This window comes from Pan paniscus, chromosome 1 (assembly GCF_029289425.2).
Source record: "Pan paniscus chromosome 1, NHGRI_mPanPan1-v2.0_pri, whole genome shotgun sequence".
NCBI lineage: Eukaryota > Metazoa > Chordata > Mammalia > Primates > Hominidae > Pan > Pan paniscus.
Window position 1 is genome coordinate 118,997,205 of NC_073249.2, and position 27,738 is coordinate 119,024,942.

Here is a 27,738-nt window from a genome sequence, read left to right on the forward strand (position 1 = left end):
CTTCATGTTAAAAACTCTCACTAAACTAGTTATTGATGGAATGTATAACAAAATAATAAGAGCTGTTTATGACAAACCCACAGCCAATATCATACTGAATGGGCAAAAGCTGGAAGCATTCCCTTTGAAAACTGGCACAAGACAAGGATGTCCTCTGTCAGCACTCCTATTCAACGTAGTATTGGAAGTTCTGGCCAGGGCAATCAGGCAGGAGAAAGAAATAAAGCGTATTCAGATAGGAAAAGAGGAAGTCAAATTGTCTCTGTTTGCAGATGACATGATTGTATATTTAGAAAACCTCCTTGTCTCAGCCCCAAATCTCCTTAAGCTGATAAGCAACTTAAAGCAAAGTCTCAGGGTACAAAATCAATGTGCAAAAATCACTAGCATTCCTATTAACCAATAATACACAAACAGAGAGCCAAATCACGAGTGAACTCCCATCCACAATTGCTACAAAGAGAATAAAATACCTCGGAATACAACTTACAAGGGATGTGAAGGACCTGTTCAAGGAGAACTACAAACCACTCCTCAAGGAAATAAGAGAGGACACAAACAAATGGAAAAACATTTCATGCTCATGGAAGGGAAGAATCAATATATCATAGGAAGAATCAGTGGCCATACTGCCCAAAGTAATTTATAGATTCAGTGATATCCCCATCAAGCTAACATTGAATTTCTTCACAGAAATAGAAAAAACTACCTTAAATTTCATATGAAACTAAAAAAGAGCCTGTATAGCCAAGACAATCCTAAGCAAAAAGAACGAAGCTGGAGGCATCACACTACCTGACTTCAAACATACTACAAGGCTACAGTAACCAAAACAGCATGGTACTGGTACCAAACAGATATATAGACCAATGGAACAGAACAGAGGCCTCAGAAATAACACCACACATCTACAACCATCTGATCTTTGACAAAAACAAGCAATGGGGAAAGGATTCCTTATTTAATGTATGGTGTTGGGAAAACTGGCTAGCCATATGCAGAAAACTGAAACTGGACCCCTTCCTTACACCTTATAAAAAAAATTAACTCAAGATAGATTAAAGTCTTAAACATAGACCTAAAACTATAAAATCCCTAGAAAAAAACCTAGGCAATACCATTCAGGACATAGGCATGGACAAAGACTTCATGACTGAATCACAAAAGCAATGGCAACAAAAGCCAAAATTGACAAATGGGATCTAATTAAACTAAAGGTCTTCTGCACAGCAAAAGAAACTATCATCAGAGTGAACCGGCAACCTACAGAATGGGAGAAAAATTTTGCAATCTATCCATCTGACAAAGGGCTAATATCCAGAATCTATAAGGAACTTAAGCAAATTTACAAGAAAAAAAAACCCCACCAAAAAGTGGGTGACGGATATGAACAGACACTTCTCATAAGAAGACATTTATGCAGCCAACAAACGTGAGAAAAGGCTCATCATCCCTGGTTGTTAGAGAAATGCAAATCAAAACCACAATGGCATACCATCTCACGCCAGTTAGTTAAAAAGTCAGGAAACAACAGATGCTGGCAAATATGTGGAGAAATAGGAATGCTTTTACACTGTTGGTGGGAGTGTAAATTAGTTCAAGCATTGTGGAAGACAGTGTGGCAATTCCTCAAGGATCTAGAACCAGAAATACCATTTGACCCAGCAATCCCATTACTAGTTATATACTCAAAGGATTATAGATTTTTCTACTATAAAGACACATGCACACGTATATTTATTGCAGCACTATTCACAATAGCAAAGACTTGGAACCAACCCAAATGCCCATCAGTGATAGACTAGATAAACAAAATATGGCACATATGCACCATGGAATACTATGCAGCCATAAAAAAGGATGAGTTCATGTCCTTTGTAGGGACATGGATGAAGCTGGAAGCCATCATTCTCAGCAACCTAACACAGGAACAGAAAACCAAACACCACATGTTCTCACTCATAAGTGGGAGTTGAACAATGAGAATACATGGACACAGGGAGGGGAACATCACACACTGGGGCCTTTTTGGGGATGAGGGGCTAGGGGAGGAATAGCATTAGAAGAAATACCTAATGTAGGTGACAGGTTGATGGGTGCAGCAAACCACCATGGCACGTGTATACCTATGTAACAAACCTGCACGTTCTGCACATGTATCCCAGAACTTAAAGTACAATTTTTAAAAAGTAGGCAAAAACAAAAGAAAAGAAAAGTAATATACAACCGAGACCTAATATTTTAGGCTTGCAACGACAGATATTTTACTATTTAGTCTTTACAGGAAAAGTTTTCCAACTACTGCTTTATAGCAAAAATAATATTGTAGATGTGGAATTTATTGATATAGCAGAGGGGTTTTTAGTAACTGATGACTTAAGCAAGATAAATACAATTTTCACCGATATGTGGTATGCATGCTAATACAGCTTTTTTAAAGCATCTTAATATGATTGTTTATATTACTCCACACACCTCTCAAAAAAATCTTAATACCTATTTTTCCTCTCATATCCTCCATATCAGTTAATAGTATCACCTTCCCAACTCCCCACTGCCCCATCCTGTGTTCCAAGCTAGAAGTACTGGGGTTATCCTTTATACTACCATTTCCCTCACCTTCCAGATGCAGGTGGTCACCAGTCAGTTTTGTTAAGACATCAATAGATTATCTTGCTTCCATTTCCTTGGTCACTTCCTTCATCAGATCCTCCTTGCAGTAAACGGGTCTCTCTGGCTTTGGTCTTAGCCCCCCAATAGAGGTAATACATGAAAGAGAATGTATCAACAAATCGTACAGTCTTTTGAATGACAATATGTGCTAGGTATTTGTTCCATGTAAAATTGCTTCATTTGAATTCCATGATGATAGAGTTAATATGAACAATCATATTTTGTTGTTTTTTATATCCAGGTTATGAAAACCAGGCTGGCTGTAGGCAAAACTGGGCAGTACTCTGGAATATATGATTGTGCCAAGAAGATTTTGAAACATGAAGGCTTGGGAGCTTTTTACAAAGGCTATGTTCCCAATTTATTAGGTATCATACCTTATGCAGGCATAGATCTTGCTGTGTATGAGGTGAGTTTATAGACATCTTTTGAATTGGAAAATGCAGTTAGATCTTGTTAGAATTGGACTTTATATGAAGAAGTAGATATATACCAGAAAACAGTGTGTGACCAGAAGTAAATTCAAGCATGTGTTATTTGAACTTTCAAGTAACTTGAGTGTGAATATGCATGGGGTCACTTTTGTATTAGATTTTCTTGGGAATTGCTTTTGTTAATGAAGAGTAGACTCAAAGTTAGGTATAGTTGTTCACCTTAAAAGGTGTTTCTAGAGATTTTTTCCTTTGTTTTGGATTTGCAAAAATCTGACATTAAGCCAAGTGACTAATGTGACTAACATGAGTAATACAGTTTCATTCCTTGTACGGAAGAATACAAATCTTGGATCAACCCTGCAATCTAAATCATTTAATAATTTATGAATCTCACAAACAATTATTGAGCACACACTATACAAACCACTAGGTTAGACACTGGATCTGGGGATTCAAAGGACTCAATGTGTGCCTTGAAGAAACTGAAGGTCTGGTGGGGGAGACAAACGACTAAAACTCAGCGTGGTTATCTGTGCTGCGATAGACATGAGCCAGGGTGCATGTTAGGATGGGACCTAAGCTACAGCGTAGAGGAAGAGTGGAATGTGTAATGAAAAGAAGAGTCGACTTTTTTTTTTAAAGAGCTTTATTGAGATTTAGTTCATATTCCTTACATTTCACTCACTTGAAGTGTACAAGCAAATGGTTTTTGGCTTCTTACATAATTTTTAAAAATTATTATAAAATATAAAAATTGCCATTTTACTAATTTTAAGTGTACAATTCAGTGGCATTAATTACATTCACAATATTGTGCAACCATCAACACTATTTCCAAATCCTTTTCCTCACTCCAAACAGAAACACCTTAACCTTTAAGCAATAACTTCCTACCCTCCGTAACTCAGACCCTTGGTAACCTCTAATCTGCTTTCTATGTCTAGGAATTTACCCATTCAAGATATCTTATAAGTAGAATCATACAGTATTTTTCTTTTTGTGTCTGATTTATTACTCTTAGCATAATGTCTCTAAGGTTTGTTCATGTTGTAGCATGTATCAGAACTTCATTTCTTTTCATGGCTGAGTAATATTCCGTTATGTGTATATACCACATTTTGTTTAGTCCTTCATCTGTTGAAGAGCGTTTGGATTATTTCTACTTTTTCAATATTGTGAATAATGCTGCAGTGAAATTGGCATCTGCGTATCTGTTCGAGTCTATGCCTTCAATTCCTTTGGGTATATATCTCGGAATGGAATTGCTGAGCCATATGGTCATTCTGTGTTTAGCTTTTAGGAACTCTCAGACTGTTTTCCATAGTGGCTGCACCGTTTACATTCTCACCAGCAACATACAAAGGTTCCAGTTTTTCCACGTCCTTACTAACACTTAATTTCCATTTTAAAAAAGCTTATTTTTATTATAGCCATCCTCTTAGGTGTGAGGTGGTATCATGGTTTAGGACTTTACTTCTTGTGCTGAGTTTTTTAAAAAATTGTGATTAAAAACACATAACATAAAGTTTACGATTTTAACCATTTTTAAATATATAGTACACTAAGTGTTAACTGTTTGTGATTTGTTGTGCAACAGGTCTCTAGAACTTTTTCACTTCTCAGAACTTAAACTCTATACTCATTAAACAACAGCTCCCAATTTCCCCTTCACCCCAGCGCTGTGTAACCTGCTTTCTCGTTTTATGAGTTTGACTACATTAAATACCTTGTATAAGTGAAATCATGTGGTATTTCTCTTTCCGTGACTGGCTTATTTCATGTAACATAGTTTCCTCAAGATTCATCCATATGATAGCATATGACAGGACTTTTTTGTTTTTAAGCCTGAATAATATTTTGTTGGGTATGTATATCACATTCTCTTTATTCATCTGTTGATGGACATTTGGGTTGTTTCTACATCTTGGCTATTGTGAATAGTGCTGCAGTGAACATGGTTGTGCAAATATCTCTTCAAGATACTGTTTTCAGTTCTTTTTGACATATACTCAGAAGTGGAATTTCTGGGTCAAATGGTAATTCTATTTTTAAGTTTTTGAGGAACCTCCATGTCATTTTCCATAGTAAGTAGACCTTTTTGTTTTTTAACATTTCTATCAATGTACACCAAGATTCCAATTTCTCCATGTCCTCCCCAACACCATTAAGTGGGGTGGTGAAGTCTACTACTATTGCTGTGTTGCTGTTTATTCCTCCCTTCAGTTCTATAAGTGTTTGCTTCATATATTTAGGAGCTTAATATTAGGTCCATATATAGTTATAATTATTATTTCTTCCTGGTAAAGTGACCCATTTATCATTATGTAATGTCCCTCTTTGTCTCTTGTGACAGTTTGTCTTAAAGTCTATTTTGTCTGATGTAATTATGGCCACCCCTGCTCTCTTTGGGTTCCCGTTTTTATGGAATATGTTTTTCCATCCTTTCACTTTCAGCTTATGTGTGTCCTTAGATCTAAAGTGAGTCTCATAGATAAGGTATAGTTGATTCTGTATGTGTTATTCACTCAGCAATTTATATCTTTTAATTGGGGGATTTAATCCATTTACACTTAAAGCAATTACTGATAGGGAAGGACTTACTGTTGTCATTTGGCTAGCTGCCTTTTTATCTTTGTCCTGTGGCTTTTCTGTCTTTCCCTTCCTCTCTTCCTGGCTTCTTTTGTGTTTTGTTAATTTTTTTTTGTAGTGACATGTTTTGATTCCTTTCTCATTTCCCTTTGTTTGCATTCTATAGATGCTATTTTTGTGGTTACCATTGCAACTACATAAAACATACTCAAGTTATAGCAACTTACTTTAAGCTGTTTACAACTTAACTTCAGTGGTATATAAAACTCTATTTCTATACATCTTTCACCTCCTCCCCACCAACTTTATGTCTTTTGATATTGTATATCCTTAACATAAATTTATAGTTACTTTTTATGCTTTTCTTCTTTAAATTCTGTTTAAATTTTGTTTTTGAAATTTAGATTTCAAAGTTATTTATATACCTTCATTACAATACTATAGGATTTTATAATATTCTAAATATTGACCTTTACTATAGGGTTTCATGTTTTGTGGTTTTGTGTTGCTATTTATCATCCTTTTGTTTCTCCTTTTAGCCTTTCTTGTAGGGCCAGTCTAGTGGTGATAAGCTGTATCAGCTTTTGTTTGTCAGGGACAGTCTTAATTTCTCCTTTTTTGAAGGGCGGTTTTGCCCGTATGGTATTTTTGTTTGGCAGTTTTTTTAAGTTTCAAAACATAGAATGTAACATTCCATTTCCTTCTAACCTGCAAGATTTCCATTGAGAAATGCACTCAATGGATTTTTTAATCCATTGAGATAATTTTTTAATCCCATAAGATGTAAAATTTTTAGCCTTACAGGATTAAAAAATTAAAAAATTAATCTAGTTATATAACATAGTAACATGTATTTTATACTTAAAGTATCTTATGTTTAAAAAGTTGATTATCATATATATTTTATACAGTTTCTCCTAATTATTGCCTTCTAATGAAATACAGGGACCGAGAGTAATAGGGGATAAAGTATGGCCTTTTGATTAGCATGCCTGGTTCTGAGTCCTTCTTAAAAAACTCTGGGCCTGGTGTGGTGGCTCATGCCTATAATCTCAGCACTTTGGGAGGCCGAGGCGGGCGGATCACCTGAGGTCAGGAGTTTGAGATCAGCCTGGCCAGCATGGTGAAACCCTGTCTCTACTAACAGTACAAAGATTAGCTGGGCATGGTGGTGGGTGCCTGTAATCCAAGCTACTCAGGAGGCTGAGGCAGAAGAATCGCTTGAACCTGGGAGGCAGAGGTTGCAGTGAGCCGAGATTGGGCCACTGCACTGCAGCCTGGGTGACAAGAGCGAGACTCCATCTCAAAAAAACAAACAAAAACTCCGCTGAGATGAATTTTTCTCATTTCTAAAATAAGAATAATAGATTTATGTAAGAGTTTTTGTAAGGCTCAAATGAAATATATGTAACGTGTAAAATGGGATACAAGTAGTAGAATTATATTATTTTATTAATACTCACCATAAGAGGTGTTCTTTAGATCCTGCAGCGTTTGGTACACAGTTCACGTTTGTTTAGAAGAATGTCAGTAACCGGTGCAAACCTCATGTGTTCTGCATCCCCAGTGGCCTCCCACCTCTCCACAGAGTCACTGCCTCCTGCAGTGCCTGCTGCTTCTGCAAATGCGTGGCCTCATCCTGCAGAAATGGGGCTTCTCATGAGGTTGAGAATAGCTGTGAAAATGTTTACGTTGAAGTTGTAGAGTTTGTTAATTATTTTCTTCTTTATTTCTCTGGCAGCTCTTGAAGTCCTATTGGCTGGATAATTTTGCAAAAGATTCTGTAAACCCTGGAGTCATGGTGTTGCTGGGATGCGGTGCCTTATCCAGCACCTGTGGTCAGCTGGCCAGCTACCCATTGGCTTTGGTGAGAACTCGCATGCAGGCTCAAGGTGAATTTTTGATTACAGAACCACACCGATAAAAGTGCTGCACCAGTAATGTGCTTTTAGAACTCCAAGTTCTACTAAGATGCAGACTGTAGTTTTAAGACAGTATTTCTCAACCTTTTTTTCATTATTGCCTCCTTAAGGAATCTTTTCAGAAATTCTTTTTCTAAATGCTCCCTCGTCATGAAATTTTAATGTGACAGAAGCATTGCATATGTACTGTATGCATACATATGCCTTATACATAAACAGAGTACTATTTTTTTGACTGTGTTACATGCACGTTTTAAGATTATAAGCTTTAGTATCTGATGGATTTGGGTTCAGATCCTTGCCTCAGACTTCTTGGGGTTTTTAATGGGAATGAAAATTGTACAGTGTTGTAAGAATTACCAACAATATAAATAAAGCATCTTGGGTTTGTTAAATTTTTGGTAAATGGTGGTTGGAATCATTTTTTAGTGTTGCGTAGACCCTACAAGTTTTGAGCTGTGATTCCTCCTCACTGTGACACTGTCTCCATTGTTGGCTTTGATTACACTGTACCATCCTGGTTGTTCTGCCAGCCCATTGATAACTTTTACCATTTGCTGGCTTTTATTGCTATCCCCACTGTATTAAAGTATGCATTCAAATGCCTTTCTTTTCTCTTTGATGCTTTCCCTGGTCAGTCTTATCCATTGTTTTCTTAAGTAGTACACCTTGGGCATCTACAGCTCTATTCCCAACCTCCCTTCCAAGTGCCAGCCACAGCAAGCCCAGCCAAGCAGTCAGTCACTAATTGGCAAATACTCCCTGAGCCATTGTCCCATTCTAGACACTGCCAGATGCTAGGGGTAGAGCAGTCAACAAGTCAGATGTGGCCCCGCCAGTGTAGAGTAGAGAAGACGTTATGTCCAGCAAGTAAACAACCTGGTTAAACCAACTCCTCTTTTGTTAGGGGAGCACAGAGCAAGGAGCTATAACCTAACTTGGGCGCTGCAGAATGCTGTCAGTGAAGCTGAGACTGGAAAGATGAGTGGGAGTTAGCTGGGCACAGGCCAGTGGAGTGGGAACAGAAAACATTCCAGCTGAGGGAAAGCATGTGTGAAGGCACTGAGGCAGGCACCAACATGGTGTATTTGAGGAGCTGAGAGACAGTCATGGCTGTAGAGAAAAACACAAAGTAGTGAACTACATGTTTCTTGTGTATTCTCTCATTTCACCATCATAACCATCTTGGGGATGGGAATACTAACATTATCCCCATTTTTCAGATGAGCAACTGGGGCAGAGAGAATTTAAGTAACTCCCACAAGATTATACCTGTGGTAAATAGTGGGACTGAAATTCAGACACATGCAGTCTGATTCCAACCCTCCTGTCTGCCAGCTCTGATCCAGAACTTTGCATGACTGATATGGCTGATAGATTGTCTATGGCTGATAGATTGTCATTTCTGACCTAAAAGTCTGATCATTTTACATCTGTTCAGACATCTTTGCAGCCTTTCGGTGTCAGTTCCAAAGTTGTTAGTGGGAATTTCAAAGCCTTTAATAATCTACCCCACTTTGTTCACTCTCTGTGTAATAACCACATACAACAATTGGCTGCATCTCCATAGCACATGGTACTCCTCCCGTTGTCTTGGTTGTGCCAGCAACACTGGATTTCGCTGTCTCTTCTTGCTTGTTGAGGTCATTTCCAAGGCCCAGGTCTTTGTGCTTTTTCCCAAGCTTCCCAGAGCTTCTTCCATACTCCCCTTACTTCCTGAGATTTAACTGTTCTCTCTTCAGCGCTTGTCTAGTAAGAAGGAGGCAGCAGCAGCACTGTGGGGTGGTGGAAAGTGTACCAGCTTTGGAGTCAGACCATTGGATCTCAGCCCTAACATTTTCTACTTAGATTTTTTAGGACAAATTTCTCTATCTTTCTAAGCCTCCAATTGCTCACTTACAAAATTGATATAATATTTACCTTGCAAGATTGGTATGGAAGGTAATTAACCCAGTATTTAGAACATAGTAATTAATAAATAACTATTATTACCATCATTACTATAGTTAGGACACTCACTGTTAGGTGCTATACAAAGAGGATCATAAAAGGGATATTGTCTTGGGCTTCTTGGAATAAATGTTGTCCTTTTACTGTATTTTAGAATATCATTCTGAGTCATAATTGTTTGTTGTCATAATAATGAAACATACTTGAATATTAAATTACCCTCTTTTTTTATTTTTTAGCCATGTTAGAAGGTTCCCCACAGCTGAATATGGTTGGCCTCTTTCGACGAATTATTTCCAAAGAAGGAATACCAGGACTTTACAGAGGCATCACCCCAAACTTCATGAAGGTGCTCCCTGCTGTAGGCATCAGTTATGTGGTTTATGAAAATATGAAGCAAACTTTAGGAGTAACCCAGAAATGATGTTGCATTTTTTGCTTCAGCCTGATAATTGAAACTTTCAACAATCCCTGGAGTGACTTTTTCTCCTCGAATTGAAACAAGTCTATGGCAAAAGAAGCTGCATTTTTTTCACAAAAGGGAAGATGATAACAATGGTCACTTCAAACTTTTGGGTTCAATTATATGTACACAGAAATGTTCAAAATCATAGTTTTAATGTGTTTTGAAAAGGCCACACAATTATACTTTATCTTTTCTTAATAATCCTGCAAATCTCTGCCCTGAATCCGAAATCTGAAAATGTACTGGCTTGAACAAAATTTGTTTTGTGTGTTAGAGTTATAAATCGTTAATCTTTATTTCGGGTGGTTTACGTTTATGCCAGTTCCTTTATATTTAAATGTCTTGTTTCATATATTTTGAATGTCTTTATAGATTTCTTTAAATTTCCTTGTAGAACCATTAATAGAAAATCATTACATTTAAAATATACCTTACAGCAAAAGCATCCAAATAAGTGTAGGGTTTATGTCCTTATTTTTCTTTCAGCGGAATAGGAATGAACACAGTGGTGGAATTTCTGAAGGGAAGTGATGAAATTATATTTATTTCAGTGGGCACTTTTCCATTTTACCACTGTACCATTATTTGGTTCCTGGAGTTATACACTAATTTTCAGTATATTACTGTTAAATTATCAACACAAGGCAACTTATTTGAAAGATTCCGTTTATCCTGCCATTGCTTTGAAAAGCAGCAGGAAATGAAATCCTTTGACTTGTATCAGCTTCTGAAGAGCATCTTTGTTTTCCTTTGTCCTTTGTTTCCTACCTTTTGAATCAGATTCCGTTTTAGTCAGGAAGACTTCTTGGGACCATTCTTAGTAACCTGAAATTTCTTTTTTAATTGCATGAAGTGGATTGATCATGGGCAAATGATGTGCTTATTTCTCCCTCACTGTTGAATATCTTTGAACTTGCTGTTTTCAATATGGGCAGCACAAAGGTGAGAGATACATATTAATAGTAGTATGTATTACTCTTATACATTAGATACCTATATTTAAATGAAAGGCCCAATTTGTAAACATATACATTCATATTCTCTCTTGCCCCAAGTTTTAGGAACATGTTAGGATATAGGAGACTTAATTTATAATAATGAGAGCATTTTTTTATTTTACTAAAGCCATTTTTATAGTCAACTATCTTTTCTTATTTGTGTGATTAGAACTTAGAAAAATATTTACTAGTTGAAGTTATTATCAGTTTTTAATTTAGTTCTTAAACTCATTTCACTTGTAATAATTTCTGTTATAAATTGCCAGCATTTTAATGAAAATCTAATGATGTAATAGGCATTTTCTTTATTTGAACCTACCTCTTTTATTTTCTGAACCAAAGAGAAAGATGGACTGGTGTTTGTGAAACATTTTTAAAAATGTAGTTTCATTTATATTAGTTATGTTTGATAAATGTCTCAGTATTTTTATAATATGATAAGCCTGGGATTCTACTTTTAGGGTTATTTGTACTTTTGAGTAATATATAAAGTGACAATATTAAGGTACATGATCAGCTCTTTCTATTTTTACTCGTAAAAATTATGGAAATGAATAATTTTGCTAACAACTTTGAAATTTCAAACTTCTGGAAAATATGAAAATATTCATTGTTCATTATGAATTTAAATTGTAAGGTATGAATGTGATTTGTCTGTACATCTTGTATCTTTTCCAAAAAATGATTCTGTATCTTTTGGAAAAAAGCCGAGAGTTGAAGATAGTATATTTCTGGTAGTACTGAATATTTACTTACAGTTTCTATCAAAAATATATATTTGTTTCTAAAATTACTTGTTTTCCAGTTTTTATTTTTTTTAGAGAAAATTCTTAAGTCTCAGTTTCCTAATTGAAAAAAAAATTATAAATAAAGCAAAAATTGTATCCTACAGCTTAGCTAGCTTAGATGTTTGGCACCAGTTTGAATCATGCTTTTTACAGCTGGCTCCATGTAGTCTTTCCAAACATTTTGGCCTTTCCTGAGCAGCCTTTGTAGATATTGTCTGTATGATGCATTTTGACACAAGATGATATTTTTTGTGATCTCAAAATTCTACATTTACCCATTAGAGTTACAGCCCTGGGGTTCATAGTACCAAGGCTCAGAGCCTCACAATCCAGAGCCTCAGGATTGGCCGGGCTCATTTTGCCGTGGAGTATCAGTTTGTCCTGAAATTGTGGGAAAAAATTCTAAGTTGAATTCACTGGTAAGTAATTTTTTAAAATTTCATAATGCAGATTACATCCAAAATTTGATTTAAAAATTAAAACATAAGACTGCAGAGAAATTCTGCATTTCAACTCCAATACTATCCAGACTTCAGAAATAACTTATCAGTTATTTCTGTAAGCTTCTTGCTTACCTGGATACCTGACAGGTGAGATGGCTGTAGCAGACACTGGCAGTTCCCTGCCCACACACCTGTCCCTGTCCACAGCTGCACAAGGCAGCTCTGTGTGCAATTGCCAGCATCTATCTGCTCCTCTGTTCTCAGGGAATCTTTGTTAGAAAAATGCTGCCATATTTGTTTCTCACTTATTAGTCTTGTCTCCCAGTCAAGAGAATAAATTTATGCAAGCAGAGATTGTACTTTACAGTATTTTGTCTTTGAGCTTGGCATTAGGTTGCATTTGTAAAAATGTGGCATGGCTTCCTCATCCCCCAATAGGAACTTTGCCAGCCCTTTTGTTCTCATGGAACTTCCTTTTTTGAAAAGAGCACCAAAGGAGTAAAATACTGTGGAGGGAGCAACCCTCCTTTGCCGTATGCTCTCACTGGGAGACATGTGGAGCAGTCTGAAGTCATTTAGGCCACTCTCTGGGAGAGCACATCCTATGATGTTCTCCCAGCCTAGCCCCTTCCACTGTGCTCAAGTCCAAGCTGACCAGCTTTCTGACCACAGTGTAAACAAAGATGATTGTCAGTGGGCCCCAGAGTCCTATATCCAGACACTAAGCCACAGCCACTAACCCCAGGCCACTTCAGCATTTATTCCACCAGCATTCACTCACTCATTTGTTCTTGCAGTGTGCATTTAGTAGGCACCTGTTATGGCTTGGCTTTATCCCCATCCAAATCCTATCTTGAATTGTAACTCCCACAATTCCCACATGTCATGGAAGGAACTGGTGGGAGGTGAATGAATTATGGGGGTGGGTCTTTCCTGCACTCTTCTCATGATAGTGAATGAGTCTCATGAGATCTGATGGTTTTAAAAACAGGAGTTTCCCTGCAAAAACTCTTTCTCTCTTTGCCTGCTGCCATCCATCTAAGATGTGACTTGCTCCTCCTTGCCTTCTGCCATGATTATGAGGCTTCTTTTGTAAATTGTGCAGTCTTGGATATGTCTTTATCAGCAATGTGAAAATGGACTAATACAGTAAATTGGTACCCGTAAAGTGGGGCGTTGCTGAAAAGATACTTGAAAATGTGGAAGTGACTTTGGAACTGGGTAACAGGCAGAGATTGGAACAGATTGGAGGGCTCAGAAGAAGGCAAGAAAATGTGAGAAAGTTCTGAACTTCCTAGAGAGTTGTTGAATGGCTTAGCCCAAAATGCTGATAGCAATATGGACAATAAAATCCAGGCTGAGGTGATTTAGGATGGAGATGAGGAACTTGTTGGGAACTGGAGCAAAGGTGACTCTTGTTATGTTTTAGCAAAGAGACTGGGGGCGTTTTGCCCCTGCCCTAGAGATTTGTGGATCTTTGAACTTGAGAGAGATAATTTAGGGTATCTGGCGAAAGAAATTTCTAAGCAGCAAAGCCTTCAAGAGGTGACTTGGGTACTGTTAAAGGCATTCAGTTTTATAAGGGAAGCACAGTGTAAAAGTTTGGAAAATTTGCAGCCTGACTATGCAACAGAAAGGAAAAATCCATTTTCTGGGGAGAAATTCAACCTGGCTTTAGAAATTTGCTTAAGTAGCAAGGAGCTGTTAATGTTAATCCCTAAGACCGTGGAGAAAATGTCTCCAGGCCATGTCAGAGACTTTATGGCAGCCCCTCCCATCACAGGCCCAGAGGCCCAGGAGGAAAAAGTGGTTTTGTGGGCCAGGCCCAGGGTCCCCATGCTGTGTGCAGCCTAGGGACTTGGTGCCCTGTGTCCCAGCTGTGGCTGAAAAGAGTCAATGTACAGCTCAGGCTGTGGCTTCAGAGGGTGGAATCCCAAGCCTTGGCAGCTTCCATGTGGTGTTGAGCCTGTGGGTGTAAAGAGGTCAAGCACTGAGGTTTGGGAACCTTCACCTAGATTTCAGAAGATGTATGGAAACGCCTGGATGCCCGGGCAACAGTTTGCTGCAGGGGCTGGGCCCTCATGGAGAACCTCTGCTAGGGCAGTGCAGAAGGGAAACGTGGGGTTGGAGCCCCTATACAGTGTCCCTACTAGGACACTGCCCAGTGGAGCTGTGAGAAGAGGGCCACCATCCTCCAGACCCCAGAATGGTAGATCCACAGACGGCTTGTACTGTGTGCCTGGAAAAGCTGCAGACACTCAACACCAGCCCATGAAAGCAGCCGGAAGAAAAGCTGTACCCTGCAAAGCCACAGGGGCAGAGCTGCCCAAGATCAAGGGAACCCACCTCTTGCATCAGCATGACCTGGATGTGAGACCTGGAGTCAAAGGAAATCATTTTGGAACTGTAAAATTTGACTGCCCTGCTGGATTTCGGACTTGCATGGGCCCTGTAACCCCTTTGTTTTGGCCAATTTCTCCCATTGGGAATGGCTGTATTTACCCAATAACTGTACCCCCACTGTATCTAGGAAGTAACTGCTTGCTTTTGATTTTACAGGCTCATAGGTGGAAGGGACTTCCTTTGTCTCAGATGAGACTTTGGACTGTGGACTTTTGGGGTTAATGATGAAATGAGTTAAGACTTTGGGGAACTGGTGGAGGCATGATTGGTTTTGAAATGTGAGGATATGAGATTTGGAGGGCCAGGGGTGGAATGATATGGTTTGGCTGTGTCCCCACCAAAATCTCAACTTGAATTGTATCTCCCAGAATTCCCACATGTTGTGGGAGGTACCCAGGGGGAGATAATTGAATCATGGAGGCAGGTCTTTCCCATGTTTTTCTCGTGATGTGAATAAGTCTCACAAGACCTGATGGGTTTATCAGGGGTTTCCACTTTTGATTCTTCCTCATTTTATCTTGCCGCTGCCATGTAAAAAGTGCCTTTTGCCTCCCTCCATGATTTTGAAGCCTCCCCTGCCATGTGGAACTGTAAGTCCATTGAAACCTCTTTTTCTTCCCAGTCTCAGGTATGTCTTTATCAGCAGTGTGAAAATGGACTAATACAGCAGCCAATGTGGGCTGAGGTCACAACATTGAACAAAAGACTCAGTACTTCTTGTCTAGTGGGGAGAGACAGATGATAAACTATTAAGTAAAACATGTAGTGTGTCAGATGGTGCTAAGTGCAGAAGGGAGAGCTGGGGCTGTGGCCAGGGCTGCAGTTGTACAGAGATTGATAGAGAAGGCCTTACTGAGGAGGTGCTGTTTGAAGGTGGTGCAGGAATGCTCTATACTGAGTCTGGGAAGAGCAGCCAGGCAGCAGAGGGAAGCAGAAGCAGTGGCCACAGGAGGGAGGAACCTGCAGGAGGCCCGTGTGGCTGCAGGAGAGGAAGCCCCGGGAGGCAGCAATCCAGGAAGCAGAGGGGACTCTGAGGGAGCCACATCATCATTCATTTCTCCATTTCTTGCTTTCTAGTTCTGCAATAGCAGCAGTTTCTTGAGGGTGTTCCCTAAATAAGATTCAAATGTCTCTCCTCGGGGGGTGGGGGCCACTTGGGGTAGTATCACTGGAAATGTTGGAAAATACCTCAGTTTCTGGGAACTGTCATGTCCATCACAGACAGAATAGCTTACTGCTACCTGGACACGTGGGCCCATTCCCCAGATAGCATGTCTATTGGCTTCTCTGTGCCTCTCCTCCTCCAGGGAGAATTGTAATTTTTAAAAAGAGAATTAACTTAGAAACCTTAAAATCTTTCTAGATATTTTCTGAGAATTACAGAGGATTTTAATCTTAGCAAACTAACAAGGCTCCCACTGTCCTCACTTCCTTCTCTGATCACTTTGTATCTGCCCAGGGTTGGTTTGTTTGTTTATTTGTTTTTAATTTACACAAGTTTGACAATGTTGGAAACAATCCTTTTATTTGATTTTTTGTTTTGTGTTCATTGATAATGTCCTGTTTTAAATTCACTTCCACAAAGTCAAGATAACCATAACAAACAAGTGATTTGTATTTTGTTACTCCAGAAAGAGAGGCTGGTTTGTCCAGGGATTTTAAAGCTTTCTAAAGTACGCTTCGAACCTAAGCTTATTACAGACTCCCAGTTTTCCCTAGTCAGCATGAGTTTACACTCATCTGATTACACCGATTCTACCACACAATCTCAGCCACGGGCTCAGGATGAAGTGGCCTGAATCCCAGCACCTGTAATCAGTGCCTTCTGTAGCTATGTGTCACCCAGCCAGTCTTTGCTGTACTGCGGGGGGTCCCCACATCCATCTTACTGCAGCAAATGGGATGGTAAAAATGTGGTTTTTTCTTTTTTAATTTAAATCAACTTAAGTCCAGCTCCTTAACCACTCAGTGTTGTGCCAATGATCTAGGATGTTGGCCCCTTTGGACACTGGCCATGGTCTACACCACTCACAGCTGAGGCGCCCTTTGTTCTAGCCTGCATGGTCCCTTGGTTCCAGCAGTTGTGCCATGCTTGGGATGGGAGCAGTTGGGAAGACATGGAGCGTCTGTGTCTGGGGTCTGGCCTTTCCATGCTGAAAGGGTGATGAGTAGAATGTGGCTCTCCCTTAGCCTTGGGACCCACTAACCTTTGTCTTCTTCCAAACCTCCGACCCACCTCTTTTTCTCTTTGCTCTTAAAATTATCCCTCTCCTCTTCCCTCTGAGGCCCCTGTCATCCTCTCTGCAGGTAGCTTCAGTGTTTGCAAAAGACAGAAGAGACTTTGATCAAAAGTGACTTCTGATTTCTACTTTAAAAAATCACCAAGGGAAGGAAATGCTAAAGGCCTGACTCCTGCCCTGAAATGAGAAAAAAGGGAAAACATAGGGAAATAAATACAAGTTAGTATTTTACTCAGTTATCTTGCTATAGCCTCTCAAATTGCCTCCTGTCTCCTGGTACTCTGTCTCAGGAGTAAGCCTTGTGCCTTACAGCAGTAGGCTCTGCACATAAAAGGAGATGGCTGTTTTGTTTGTTTTAACATAAACAGATTGTTATACCTATTGAATCTCCAAGTTCCCACAACTATATTGATATGTGGCAATGCAGTTTCACAACCAGACAGTTCAATAAACGGTGTCCAGGTTGAAGGGTCAACTATGTACTTAAAATTCAACACTTTTCAATGGCCTGGGGAGGAGATGGGAAGGATGGGAGAGGGTACAATTACTTGGAATGCTGAAAAGAATGATAAGGTGAGACTCCCTCTCTGCAAGGAGTCTAGAGCTGTTTCTAAATCTGTTTTGGTTTTGGATGTGTTGGTGAATATGAGTGCAAGCTCTCAGAAGACATGGCTGATAAAGTTGCAAGTGTAGAATTAGAGGTGAAATTGATGAGTTGGGTGCTTGAGTTTCTAAGTAGAAGAATCTGGTGGAATTCTACCAGAAGATGAGGAACATGGTTTAAAGCTCATCCTTTAGTGATCTTTGTTTTTGTCCTGATTTTATTCGCTTCCTGCTTTACTCTTTGTAAAGATGTTCCCCCTTAAGATATAGGGAAATGTTCTATAAGGTAATAAAGCTATATTAAGGCGAACAAAAAGTAAATGAATGGAGACTTTTGCTGGAGTTTGAAAAGTTAGCTATTTTATATGTATGTTTTCTTTGTCTAGTAAAAATGTACGACTATTGTTTTATGGAATTCCAATCAGAGACTGTGGGAGACTTTCTTTACTTTGCCAAGCCTTAATAATTCACTTACTCTTTTTATAAGGCAGTGAGAAACATTCATTGGTCAAATGGTTTGTTCAACAATGTTCTTTCTATTTTATTCACATAGCATGAACTAATAATCTTTCTATTTTATTCATGGTACCATTGACATCATCAACACTTTATTGAGTGTAACTGGATTTATTATAATTAATCACAATAAACTGCACATGTTTAAATTATATAATTTCATAAGCTTTGACATATGTACATACCCATGAACAAAAGATGGTGAACATACCAGTTTCTGAGTACATCAAGAAACCACTGATTGCTTTCTTTCTTTTTTTTTTTTTTTGAGACGGAATCTCGCCCTGTTGCCCAGGCTGGAGTGCAGTGGTGCGATCTCGGCTCACTGCAACCTCAGCCACCTGGGTTCAAGTGATTCTTCTGTCTCAGCCTCCTGAGTAGCTGGGACTACAGGAGCGTGCCACCATGCCCGGCTAATTTTTGTATTTTTGGTAGAGACAGGGTTTCACCATATTGGCCAGGCTGCTCTCGAACTCCTGACCTCGTGATCTGTCCACCTCAGCCTCCCAAAGTGCTGGGATTACAGGCGTGAGCCACCGCACCCAGCCTGATTTCTTTCTTTCTATCACTGTAGATTCATTTGTATTTCATAGAATTTTATGTAAATGTCTAGCTTTTCACTCAGCAAAGTTAATCAGAGTTATCTGTGTTGTTGCATGTCTCAATAATTTATTCTTTGTTTTGCAGAGTAGTATTCCCTTGTAGGAACATTCCACAGTATGAGACAAGGCCCTGCAGAGAAACTCTACATAGAAAGGGTCTCCATGGGGCTGGGCACCGTGGCTCACACCTGTAATCCCAGCACTTTGGGAGGCTGAGGTGGGCGGATCACAAGGTCAGGAGATGGAGACCATCCTGGCCAACATGGTGAAACCCCATCTCTAATAAAAACACAAAAATTAGCTGGGTGTGGTGGCACATGCCTGGAATCCCAGCTACTCGGGAGGCTGAGGCACGAGAGTCGCTTGAACCCAGGAGGTGGAGGTTGCAGTGAGCTGAGATTGCGCCACTGCATGCCAGCCTGGGCAACAGAGTGAGACTCCATTTAAAAAAAATTAAAAAAAAAATAATAATAATAAAAAAAGAAAGAGTCTCCATGGAACACTTGATCCCTAATTGGCAGAAGAGGTCAAGGAAAAACACTAATGTGAAACAAGGGCAAAAGGTGCAAGAAAATTAAAAGGCAGTTAATAACTTCAGGAAAAATTAAAAAGCTCTAATATAAAAGAAATGTGGCTGGGTGTGGCGGCTCATGCCTATATAATCCCAGCACTTTGAGAAGCTGAAGTGGGCAGATCGCTTGAGGCTAGGAGTTTGAGACCAGCCTTGGTAACGTAGCAAAACCCCATCTGTACGAAAAATACAAAAATTAGCTGGGCATGGTGGCCTGTGCTTGTAGTCCCAGTTATTGAGGGGAGAGCAGCTAAGGTGGGAGGATTGCTTGAGCCTGGAAGGTCAGGCTGCAGTGAGCTGTGATTGTGCCACTGCACTCCAGCCTGGGCAACAGAGCGAGACCCTGTCTCAAAAAAAAAAAAAAAAAAAAAAAAGAAATGTAATTATAGTGAACACTAGCTCGGCAGTGAAAAATACTGCAAAGTCACATCATCAATGTGCTTTCAGAATCAAACTGTAGGCCTAAATATAGCTATAGAAGAATGTAAACAAGGAAGCAAATGTAATCAGAAGCTGAGCAGTAGGAGAGAGGAGGTGGGGTGAAAAGGGAAGGATGAGGAAGGTGGGGGTGTGCAAGGCTCTTGCTTACCTGGGTACCCGACAGATGAGATGGCTGTAGCAGACACTGGCAGTTCCCTGCCCACACACCTGGCCCTGACCACGGCTGCACAAGGCAGCTCTGTGTGCAATTGCCAGCATCTGCTTTGGGGTTGCTCTTGGTGCTGGAGCTTACTTGCTGCCCATGTGACAGGAGCAGCTCTAAACCAGTGGTCGTGAGCTCTGTTTCGCACTGGCTCCCATTTCAACACTGGGTCTGGTGCAGGTGCCTATGGTGGCAGCTGGTGTGATGATTTGCCCTTTACTGATGGCCTTCTCCTCATCTTACTTTCCCATCCTGTCCTTGAATCATCCATTTCAGGGTCTGCCTCTGAAAGAACCCAAACTAAGGCAGTCAATCCACCACAGACAGACAAGGAAATAGAAGCAGAGCGTTTTATTTAGAGATTATGGAGGAAAATATGAAAAGAAGCAACTAACAGAACTACAGGTCATTACCTCTAGGGACCAAGACTAGAGGTGGGAAGGGGCGGAAGAGGAGACCGTGCTTTTAAATATATGCATGGCATGTGCTACTTTAACATAATTAAAAACAGTCACTTAAAGCAAATTGGAACAGTGTAACAAATGAAATCAAAAGGAGAGAGCACAAATATATCTGAGTGACCTGGCCTGAGGTCTGTCCCCCAGCCCCCTTAATGTTGTTACCTGAATATGTCAATCGTTGTCAAAAGACAAGCATAAACTGAAATCGATTATTGTATGGATCTGAACAGATGGAAAATATTCTCTGTACAGCAATTTTAAAAGTATAATGGTAATCACTGTGTTAGGGATTAAGTATACTTCCCACCCTGTGTTTTTGCCATTGTATAGGAAAAGTCATGCAGAATACATTGATAATCACTGTAGAAATGAGATGAGATTTATTAACTAAAACACTTAGCACTTCACCTGGCACTACTTTATGAAGAAGCACTTTGTATAGGGCACTATGTGTAGTTTATATATATAAAGAAACATTTGTGTATTGGGTTTGAATGTTACTTGCTGTTGTTGAATATTCTTCTGCTAGTCCACCCTGTCCCTGATGGAAGCTATGCCCCCGGATCAGAAACGCTTGATGCTCAAGCGGTCCTGGGAAACCACTATTGCAAGTAACTGTCAGTGCCCTCTACTTTCCACTAGATGGCAGACTTTCCCCAGCTCTGTGGACGGCAGATACCCAGGAGAGGAGTGCAGAGCTTCAGATCTTTGCTTTCTCCCTTTCCCTTGACCTGGAAAATCACTGGGCTGCCTCTGAGGCCAGATTTAGATTTCCTGCACAAGCCATCATTACCTTGTTTAGAGGAGTGAAATTAGGGTCAACCTGTCCTGTCATTCCAGGACAGAAGGTGACAAAGAAGGTCCTTTATGTGTAGCACTGAGGAGAAGGGCTTGTTCTTAATTTTTAAGATATTTTCCAAAAATAGAAAAATTCTGTTTTACAAGTCAAATAAGAAATGATTGAAAAACAAGTATCACTGTTCATATACAGAGTCGTAGGTAAATGTTCAGATACAAAAATTGTGACCATAGAGCATATTTTTGGATATTTGTTTTCATAGTGTGATGAATATTTTTGTTTGCTTAAAATAATTTCAGAAGTATAATCATAATTCAAGCTTGAAATACAAGAGTAGTGGTAAAATGAGAGCAAAAATAAACAAGTAATAAAACGCACCACAAAATTTCTGACTCCATTCCCTTTTAGGGATTTCTTTTTTTACAAGAGTTATTTTTATTGATTTGTGTGACACCCCGGCTGACACGTTTTAAAATAAATAAACTTTGGGTTTCAGATGAACACAGTTTGCATGCTGTCTCTCTGGAACAATACACATCAGAGGAAGAAGTTAATAGGAAAATCAGGCAACCCAAACTGTGTTTTTGGATTAATCAGGAATTTCCTTCAATTCTAGTAAACAGGTGGAAATAGAAATTTTGAGTTGAGAAAAGTAGGAATCAGGACGTGGAAGGGAAAAGCTGGGTTCTGCTGCGGTGATGTGGGTGACCCTTCATGATGAGCCAGCTGTCTGTTCTCCCAGCTCTCTCCCGGCGGTAGGAACTGAGAAGAGGCGTCCCTCGCTGCAGGCCCTTTGGTGCCTCTCCTCTCCCCTGTCCTTTCACCCCCCACTCTGTGAGTTGCTTTTAGATATCATTCTTTACTTACCAGTTGTCTCTTTCTCCCCTGCTTGTTAACGTATCATGAAAAAACTGTGACGTGATGACCCCCCATGAATGCCTCTGGAGGAAAAGCGCTAGAAAATTTAAAAAGAAAATTAAGGTGATAAAACTGGCCTCATTAATCTGTTAAACTCCTTCAACATTGCCAAAAACAGAGGTGAGCTTCTCAGCTCAGTTTCCCCAAAATTCACAGAAAAAATTACTGTGCTTGAAAAGAAAACACAGCGGGCCAGGCGCAGTGGCTCATGCCTATGACTCTAGCACTTTAGAAGGCCACGGTCAGAGAACTGCTTGAACCTAGGAGTTCGAGACCAGCCTGGGAAGATAGTAAGACCTCATCTCTACAAAAAAATGAACAAAAATTAACCAGGTGTGGTGGTGCATGCCTGTAGTCCCAAGCTACAGGCTGGGAGGCAGAGGCAGGAGGATCACTTGAGCCCAGGAGGTAGAGGTTACAGTGAGCTGAGAGGGCATCACTGCACTGCAGCCTGGGCAACAGAGTGAGACCCCATCCCCTCCCCACAAAAAGAAAAGAAAAACACAGAGGATGTAAAATGGAGCTGAGATAGTGATATTCTGCCCAATATTTTAGGCAGTGCTGGGATTTTCTCACTAAATGATCAATATTGAAAACTAAAATATTTTATTAAAATGAGAAAAAATTATCAAAGTGAAGATTAAAATTATAAGGCTCATTCAAAGAGACGAGGGTGTACTTATATAATCTCCCAGTTTTAACTGCAAGATGTTTCATGACTTATGATGGGGTCATGTCACATCCTGATAAACCCATAGTAAGTCGAAAATAGCATAAGCCAAAAACGCATTTAATACCCCAGTAAACCAATCATGAAGCTGAAAATCATAAATCAAACAGTCACTAAGTTGGGGACTGTCTGTATTGTTTACTAATATTTTGGAAAGTTTTTTAGTGTGTGATACCAAAATCTACTTGACATTTAAGCACTGATTAACGCTAATGATTTTCACTGGGTCTTTTTTAAGCCCTAGCACAGCTGTTTGAAAACTTGGCTGAACATTAGAACCACCTGGGCGGGAGCTGGGGTTAGCTTTTAAAACTCTCAGGTCATATCCCAGACCAATTAAAGCAGAATCTCTGGGGTGGGACACAGACACCAGTATTTTTAAAAGTCCCCCAGGTGATTCCAACTGCTGCCAAGCTTGAGAACCACTGCAGTCTGGCTTCATTCTGACCACTGTCTACACATGATGTTAGTAATGGTTGGGATTAAAGGACTATAAATACAAGGACAGTGTTTCCCAGTGCCCTCCCAAGTGGAGGAGGCCAGGAGGGAGAGATGACGGGATTTGCTGACCAATTAGATAGAGGTTTAAGAGAAGCTGTTAGGCCGAGGCGGACAGATCACTTGAGGTCAGGAGTCCGAGGCCAGCCTGGCCAATATGGTGACACCCCCATCTCTACTAAAAATACAAAAATCAGCCAGGTGTGGTGGTGGGTGTCTGTAATCCCAGCTACTCTGGAGGCTGAGGCAGGAGAATCGCTTGAACCTGGGAGGCAGGTGTTGCAGTGAGCCGAGATAGTGCCGCTGCACTCCAGCCTGGGCAACAGAGCAAGACGATGTCTTAAAAAAAAAAAAAAAAAAAAGAAGAAGAAAAATAAAGCTGTTGAGTCAAGGATGACTGTAATTGTTTGACCCAAGAAAGACAGAATGACGAAGTTGCTTTTGAGATGGGAAGGTAGCATGAATAACAAGGTGGGCAGAGTGGGAAATGGATAATTGGGTTTGGACACATGAACGTTAAGATGCTCATGAAATATCCAGGTTGAAAGTTCAAGTAGGAAGTTCTGGAATCCAGGGAGGGGTCCAGGCTAGTAGACACACACGTTTGACAGTTATCGGCATTTAGATGGTGTTGAAAGCCATGCGGTCAGATGATTCTCTAAGGAATGAGGATAGATAAGGAGGGGATGAAGGCTGGCCCCTCTAGGAAACGGCCAGAGATGAGGACGGAGCCGTGGAGGTGCTGAGAAGCAGAAGCCAGCAAAGTGGGAGGAAAACATGGGGAATGGGATGGGCCGGGGCCACATCAGGTAAGACGAGGACCCAGAACCGAACCTGCCTCACACTCCTCCTCGGAGGTCACCAGGGGAAGGAGAGGAGGAAAAGAAGCCGGTGGCAGGAAGGAGAGTCCTGCTCCACCACACTGGATTTTCTCCAGCAGCACTGATATTATCCAAGGTGTGAGCACAAAGCCGGGTGCCTGATTGGCCCAGAGTGGAACCGGGTAAGTGCTGAGAGCAGAGGGGAGGGAGACTGAGAGTGCTTTGGAGGGACTCTGGTTAGAGCCATTGACTCCGAGTTAGGAGGAGGTGGAGGCATAGAGAAGTGTAGTGGTCGATGGACAGGGCGGTCCCAAGGAATTCGAACAAAGGGCTGGGAATGATTGGCAAATAAATTGGAAGGGAAGCCTTGGGCCAGACAGATTTTGAATCATAAAGCTGACAGGAAACAGTTTGGGGTGATGAGAATTTCTAGTGACCCAGCTACCTTAAAGTCTTTAAGGGGTGAGGGGTGAGCAGCACGGGGGAATGTAACAACAAGGGGTGGGTAAGCGGTCAGACACGGGACCGTCGACGGTGCAGGGGTTTCACACGACGGTCTGTGGTGGTGGGTGGAAGAACTGTGAGGGAGAGGAGGGGGACAGTGAGGGGCACACACAGGCTGCCTGCCACTCTGAGGAGGGCGAGGGGCGTCCTCCTCGGAGGCCTTGGTTCAGTGAGAAGGGAGGCTGGGAGGAGGCACCTGGGCGAGGGCTGGGCGGACCTTTATGATGCAGAGATTTGAGGGCTGAGGAAGGAGGGTCCAGTGAAGACTGGTGCCACGCCTGTAGTCCCAGCTGCTCTCGGAAGGCTGAGGCAGGAGGGCCGCTTGAGCCCAGGAGTTAGAATCCACTCTGAGTAACACAATGAGACCCCGTCTCTAAAACCCAGAAAAAGGCCAGGTACGAGACCGTGCCGGTGCCCCACCAGTCCCCTCCCCTTCCTGAGGCTCCTGCTCCAGGCAGTTCTCCTAGGAGCAGGCCCGGCCTCTGGCTGCACTGGACGAGCGCAAGGCAGATCTGGAGGCCCCCTGCCGGCGGGATGCCAAGATCAGCTGGTCACTAAGTCCCAATGGAGTCATCATCCGTGTTACTAAGAAAGTGAGGGGCCCGCGGCACAAACCACAAGCGGGAGCGAGGAGAAATCTGGAAAGCCGAGTGGGAGAGGTAGCTGGAAGGGCCGGCTGCGCGGGCCTGGGAGTATCCTGGAGGTCGGGCATGTACCGGCATTTTTGTGCGGTGATTTTTTCAATTCAGTCCCAAAGAAGTCCGGGGTGGGTGGGCGAGGCGCATCTAAAAGGGCAGGAATGGGATGAGCGGAAGGCACGGTTTCCTAAGAGGGCTATGCAGTAATTACTACAACAGTGACAAGGTTGGAAAGAAAAGAAGGAAACCAAACATTATCAAATACAGAGGCTGTGCCTTTTAAATCAAGAATAGCCAATTAGCCTATTGTGTTATGTAATATCTCATTCATTAGTGATTGAATTACCTCTGGCTGCAGGTACTGTTTCCCTGAAGTTAATTTTTATTCCATTATGAAGGAATAAATCAAATCCATTGAAAGGAAATCTGACCTCTTTGCTGTCTACAGGAGGAAGGCCTTGAACCAAGTCTTTTTTGTGGTTTAATATTTTCGGTTTCAACTTAATAAAGAGGAGCCTGAGGGATAAGAAAAGAGGTCGGGTTTTGTCTTTTCCACTTGAAGTGCATAAACAGAATAGAAAGAAGTAATGACATGTAGTCAATTGTAAAGAACATGAAATCAACCCAGAAAATATGAAATGCAGATGGGGATGCACAAGCACCAAGTGTTCGTGGTACCACTGAGAATAATTAATTCAGAAAGTTCTTGCGGATGCCTGCTAACCATCTAGCAGAGCCTTTGCTAGGCGGGAGGCTTGTACAAAGGTAAACAATATGCTGTTTTTCCTTAGAGCTCACAGTCTGCTGGAAAGGCTGACATGAGAAAATAGTACAGAGCGCTAAGTGCTGCAGCAAAAGCGTGTTCAATGATTTATGAGAACAATGGGCAGGGCAGTCGACAAGGTGTGAGAGGTGAGATGAAATTTTTGCTGTCTTTGGGGGACATGGAGAATATTTCCACACAAAGAAGGTAAGTGAAACATGTTCTGGAGAAAGGAGACGGCGTATGTAAAGGCATACAGGCAGGCAGGATAGGTACATCTGGGGAAATTGCAAAGATGTTCTGTGAGGCTGGAGTGCTCCCTGGGGAGAGTGGTGAGAGCTTTGGTTAGAAAGATAGGTTAGTACCAGTTATATGCCACGCTGAGGCACTGGGTTTGATAAGAGAACCACTGGAGGATTTAATCAAAGGGGAATGCATGCTTAGCTGCATCTTTCCGAAAGGTGGATGGGTTGGAGAGGAGTGGATGGGAGGCAGGTGTGGACTGAAGGCAGAGGCTAAGTAAGCCCTTACCTCTCTCATGTCTGTATCCCCATGCGTTGTGTACATTATTTGGCACACGGTTGGTACTTGATAAATATTTGTTAGTTGAATAACTGAAAGAAGGAAAATGAAATTTCTGATTTGGGGTGGTGGATGCAAGGTTTTGGGGGGAGCCGTATCTGGGAGAGTTGTGCCTCTCTTCTGCCCCTGCCAGATTTGTCAACCCATGACCCTCATGGTTTCACTGGCTCATAAAAGTGAAGTGTCAATTAGGGAGACTGAGAAGGAAAGAAACACCAAAGAGCTGATATCACAGTAGTTAGGGAATGAGTGTTTCCAAAAGAAAGGAGTGATCAACACCGTCCCATGTAGTACAGATGTCCAAAAAGAGCAAGGTCCTTGAGTTGTGCCAGGTCTGAGGCTTCAGTGAGAACAGTTTGGTGGAGTGGCAGCTACAGACTCCAGATGGCAGTGAGCTGAGGAGTGAAGGGGAGGGAAGGAAGAGGCGTTCAGGAGGGTAGACATTCTTTCCAAAAGCTGGGCTTGAAGGGAAGAAGGGGAGGAGGCAACCTGAGAGGGACGCGTGATCAAAGGGATGCTTTTTTTCAAGGGCGGTAGGCTTATGAATTTGAGAAAAAAACAGCGAGGGAAGAGGTTAAAGTCACTAGGGAGAGATGGAATAAGAGAGATGGACTCAAATATAGATAATTACAATTCAGATACCGTTTTTAGTTTGAAGTTTGAAATCTGATTTTTGAAAGAATGAGTAAGTGACAGCTAGGGAAGCAGTAAGGGGTGGAGGGGAGAATGCTGGATTGAGGGTAGGAAACCCGGGTTCTGGTCCCTGCACCTTTCCTGACCAACTGGGAGTGTCCTCAAGCTATCAATCTGCTCTGCGCCTTCGCTGTTTCACCTCCCAAACAAGCCAAGTTCTCTGGAATGATTTCCTTCAGCAAAAGAATTCTATGATTCAAAGTATTGTAAGCTTGGCAATATCTACATTTGAAGGTAAGACTCTTCCCAAAGTACAGTTTGCTTCCCTCATAAATTAGCTACTTCATTTTTGGAATTTTTGCTTTATTTATATTACCTTTAAGAAGAATTGACGTAGTAGGTGAGAAAGAACTTTGGAGACTGAAGAAGTAAAACAGTATGAAAGTCACATTTCTGGTTATTAATAATCATGCTAATATTCTTGACCTACAGACCTCACATGTTTTTCCTATTTTGTATATATTACCCCAGAGTAAGAAATCTTAGCAAA

At 41.1% G+C, this 27,738-nt stretch overlaps 1 protein-coding gene across 2 annotated transcripts in view; it reads left to right on the forward strand.

Moving 5' to 3' along the window:
- LOC100990756 (mitochondrial adenyl nucleotide antiporter SLC25A24) overlaps positions 1-11,822 on the forward strand; it is a 66,247-nt gene extending 54,425 nt beyond the window's left edge. For both annotated transcript variants that reach the window (XM_003822238.5, XM_055115307.2), the window contains exons 8-10: positions 2,915-3,082; positions 7,438-7,588; positions 9,808-11,822. In XM_003822238.5, coding sequence (XP_003822286.1) covers positions 2,915-3,082; positions 7,438-7,588; positions 9,808-9,992 — 504 coding nt within the window. In that variant the 3' untranslated portion in view covers positions 9,993-11,822. The remainder of the gene's footprint in view (positions 1-2,914; positions 3,083-7,437; positions 7,589-9,807) is intronic.
- The last annotated feature ends 15,916 nt before the right edge of the window (positions 11,823-27,738 follow it).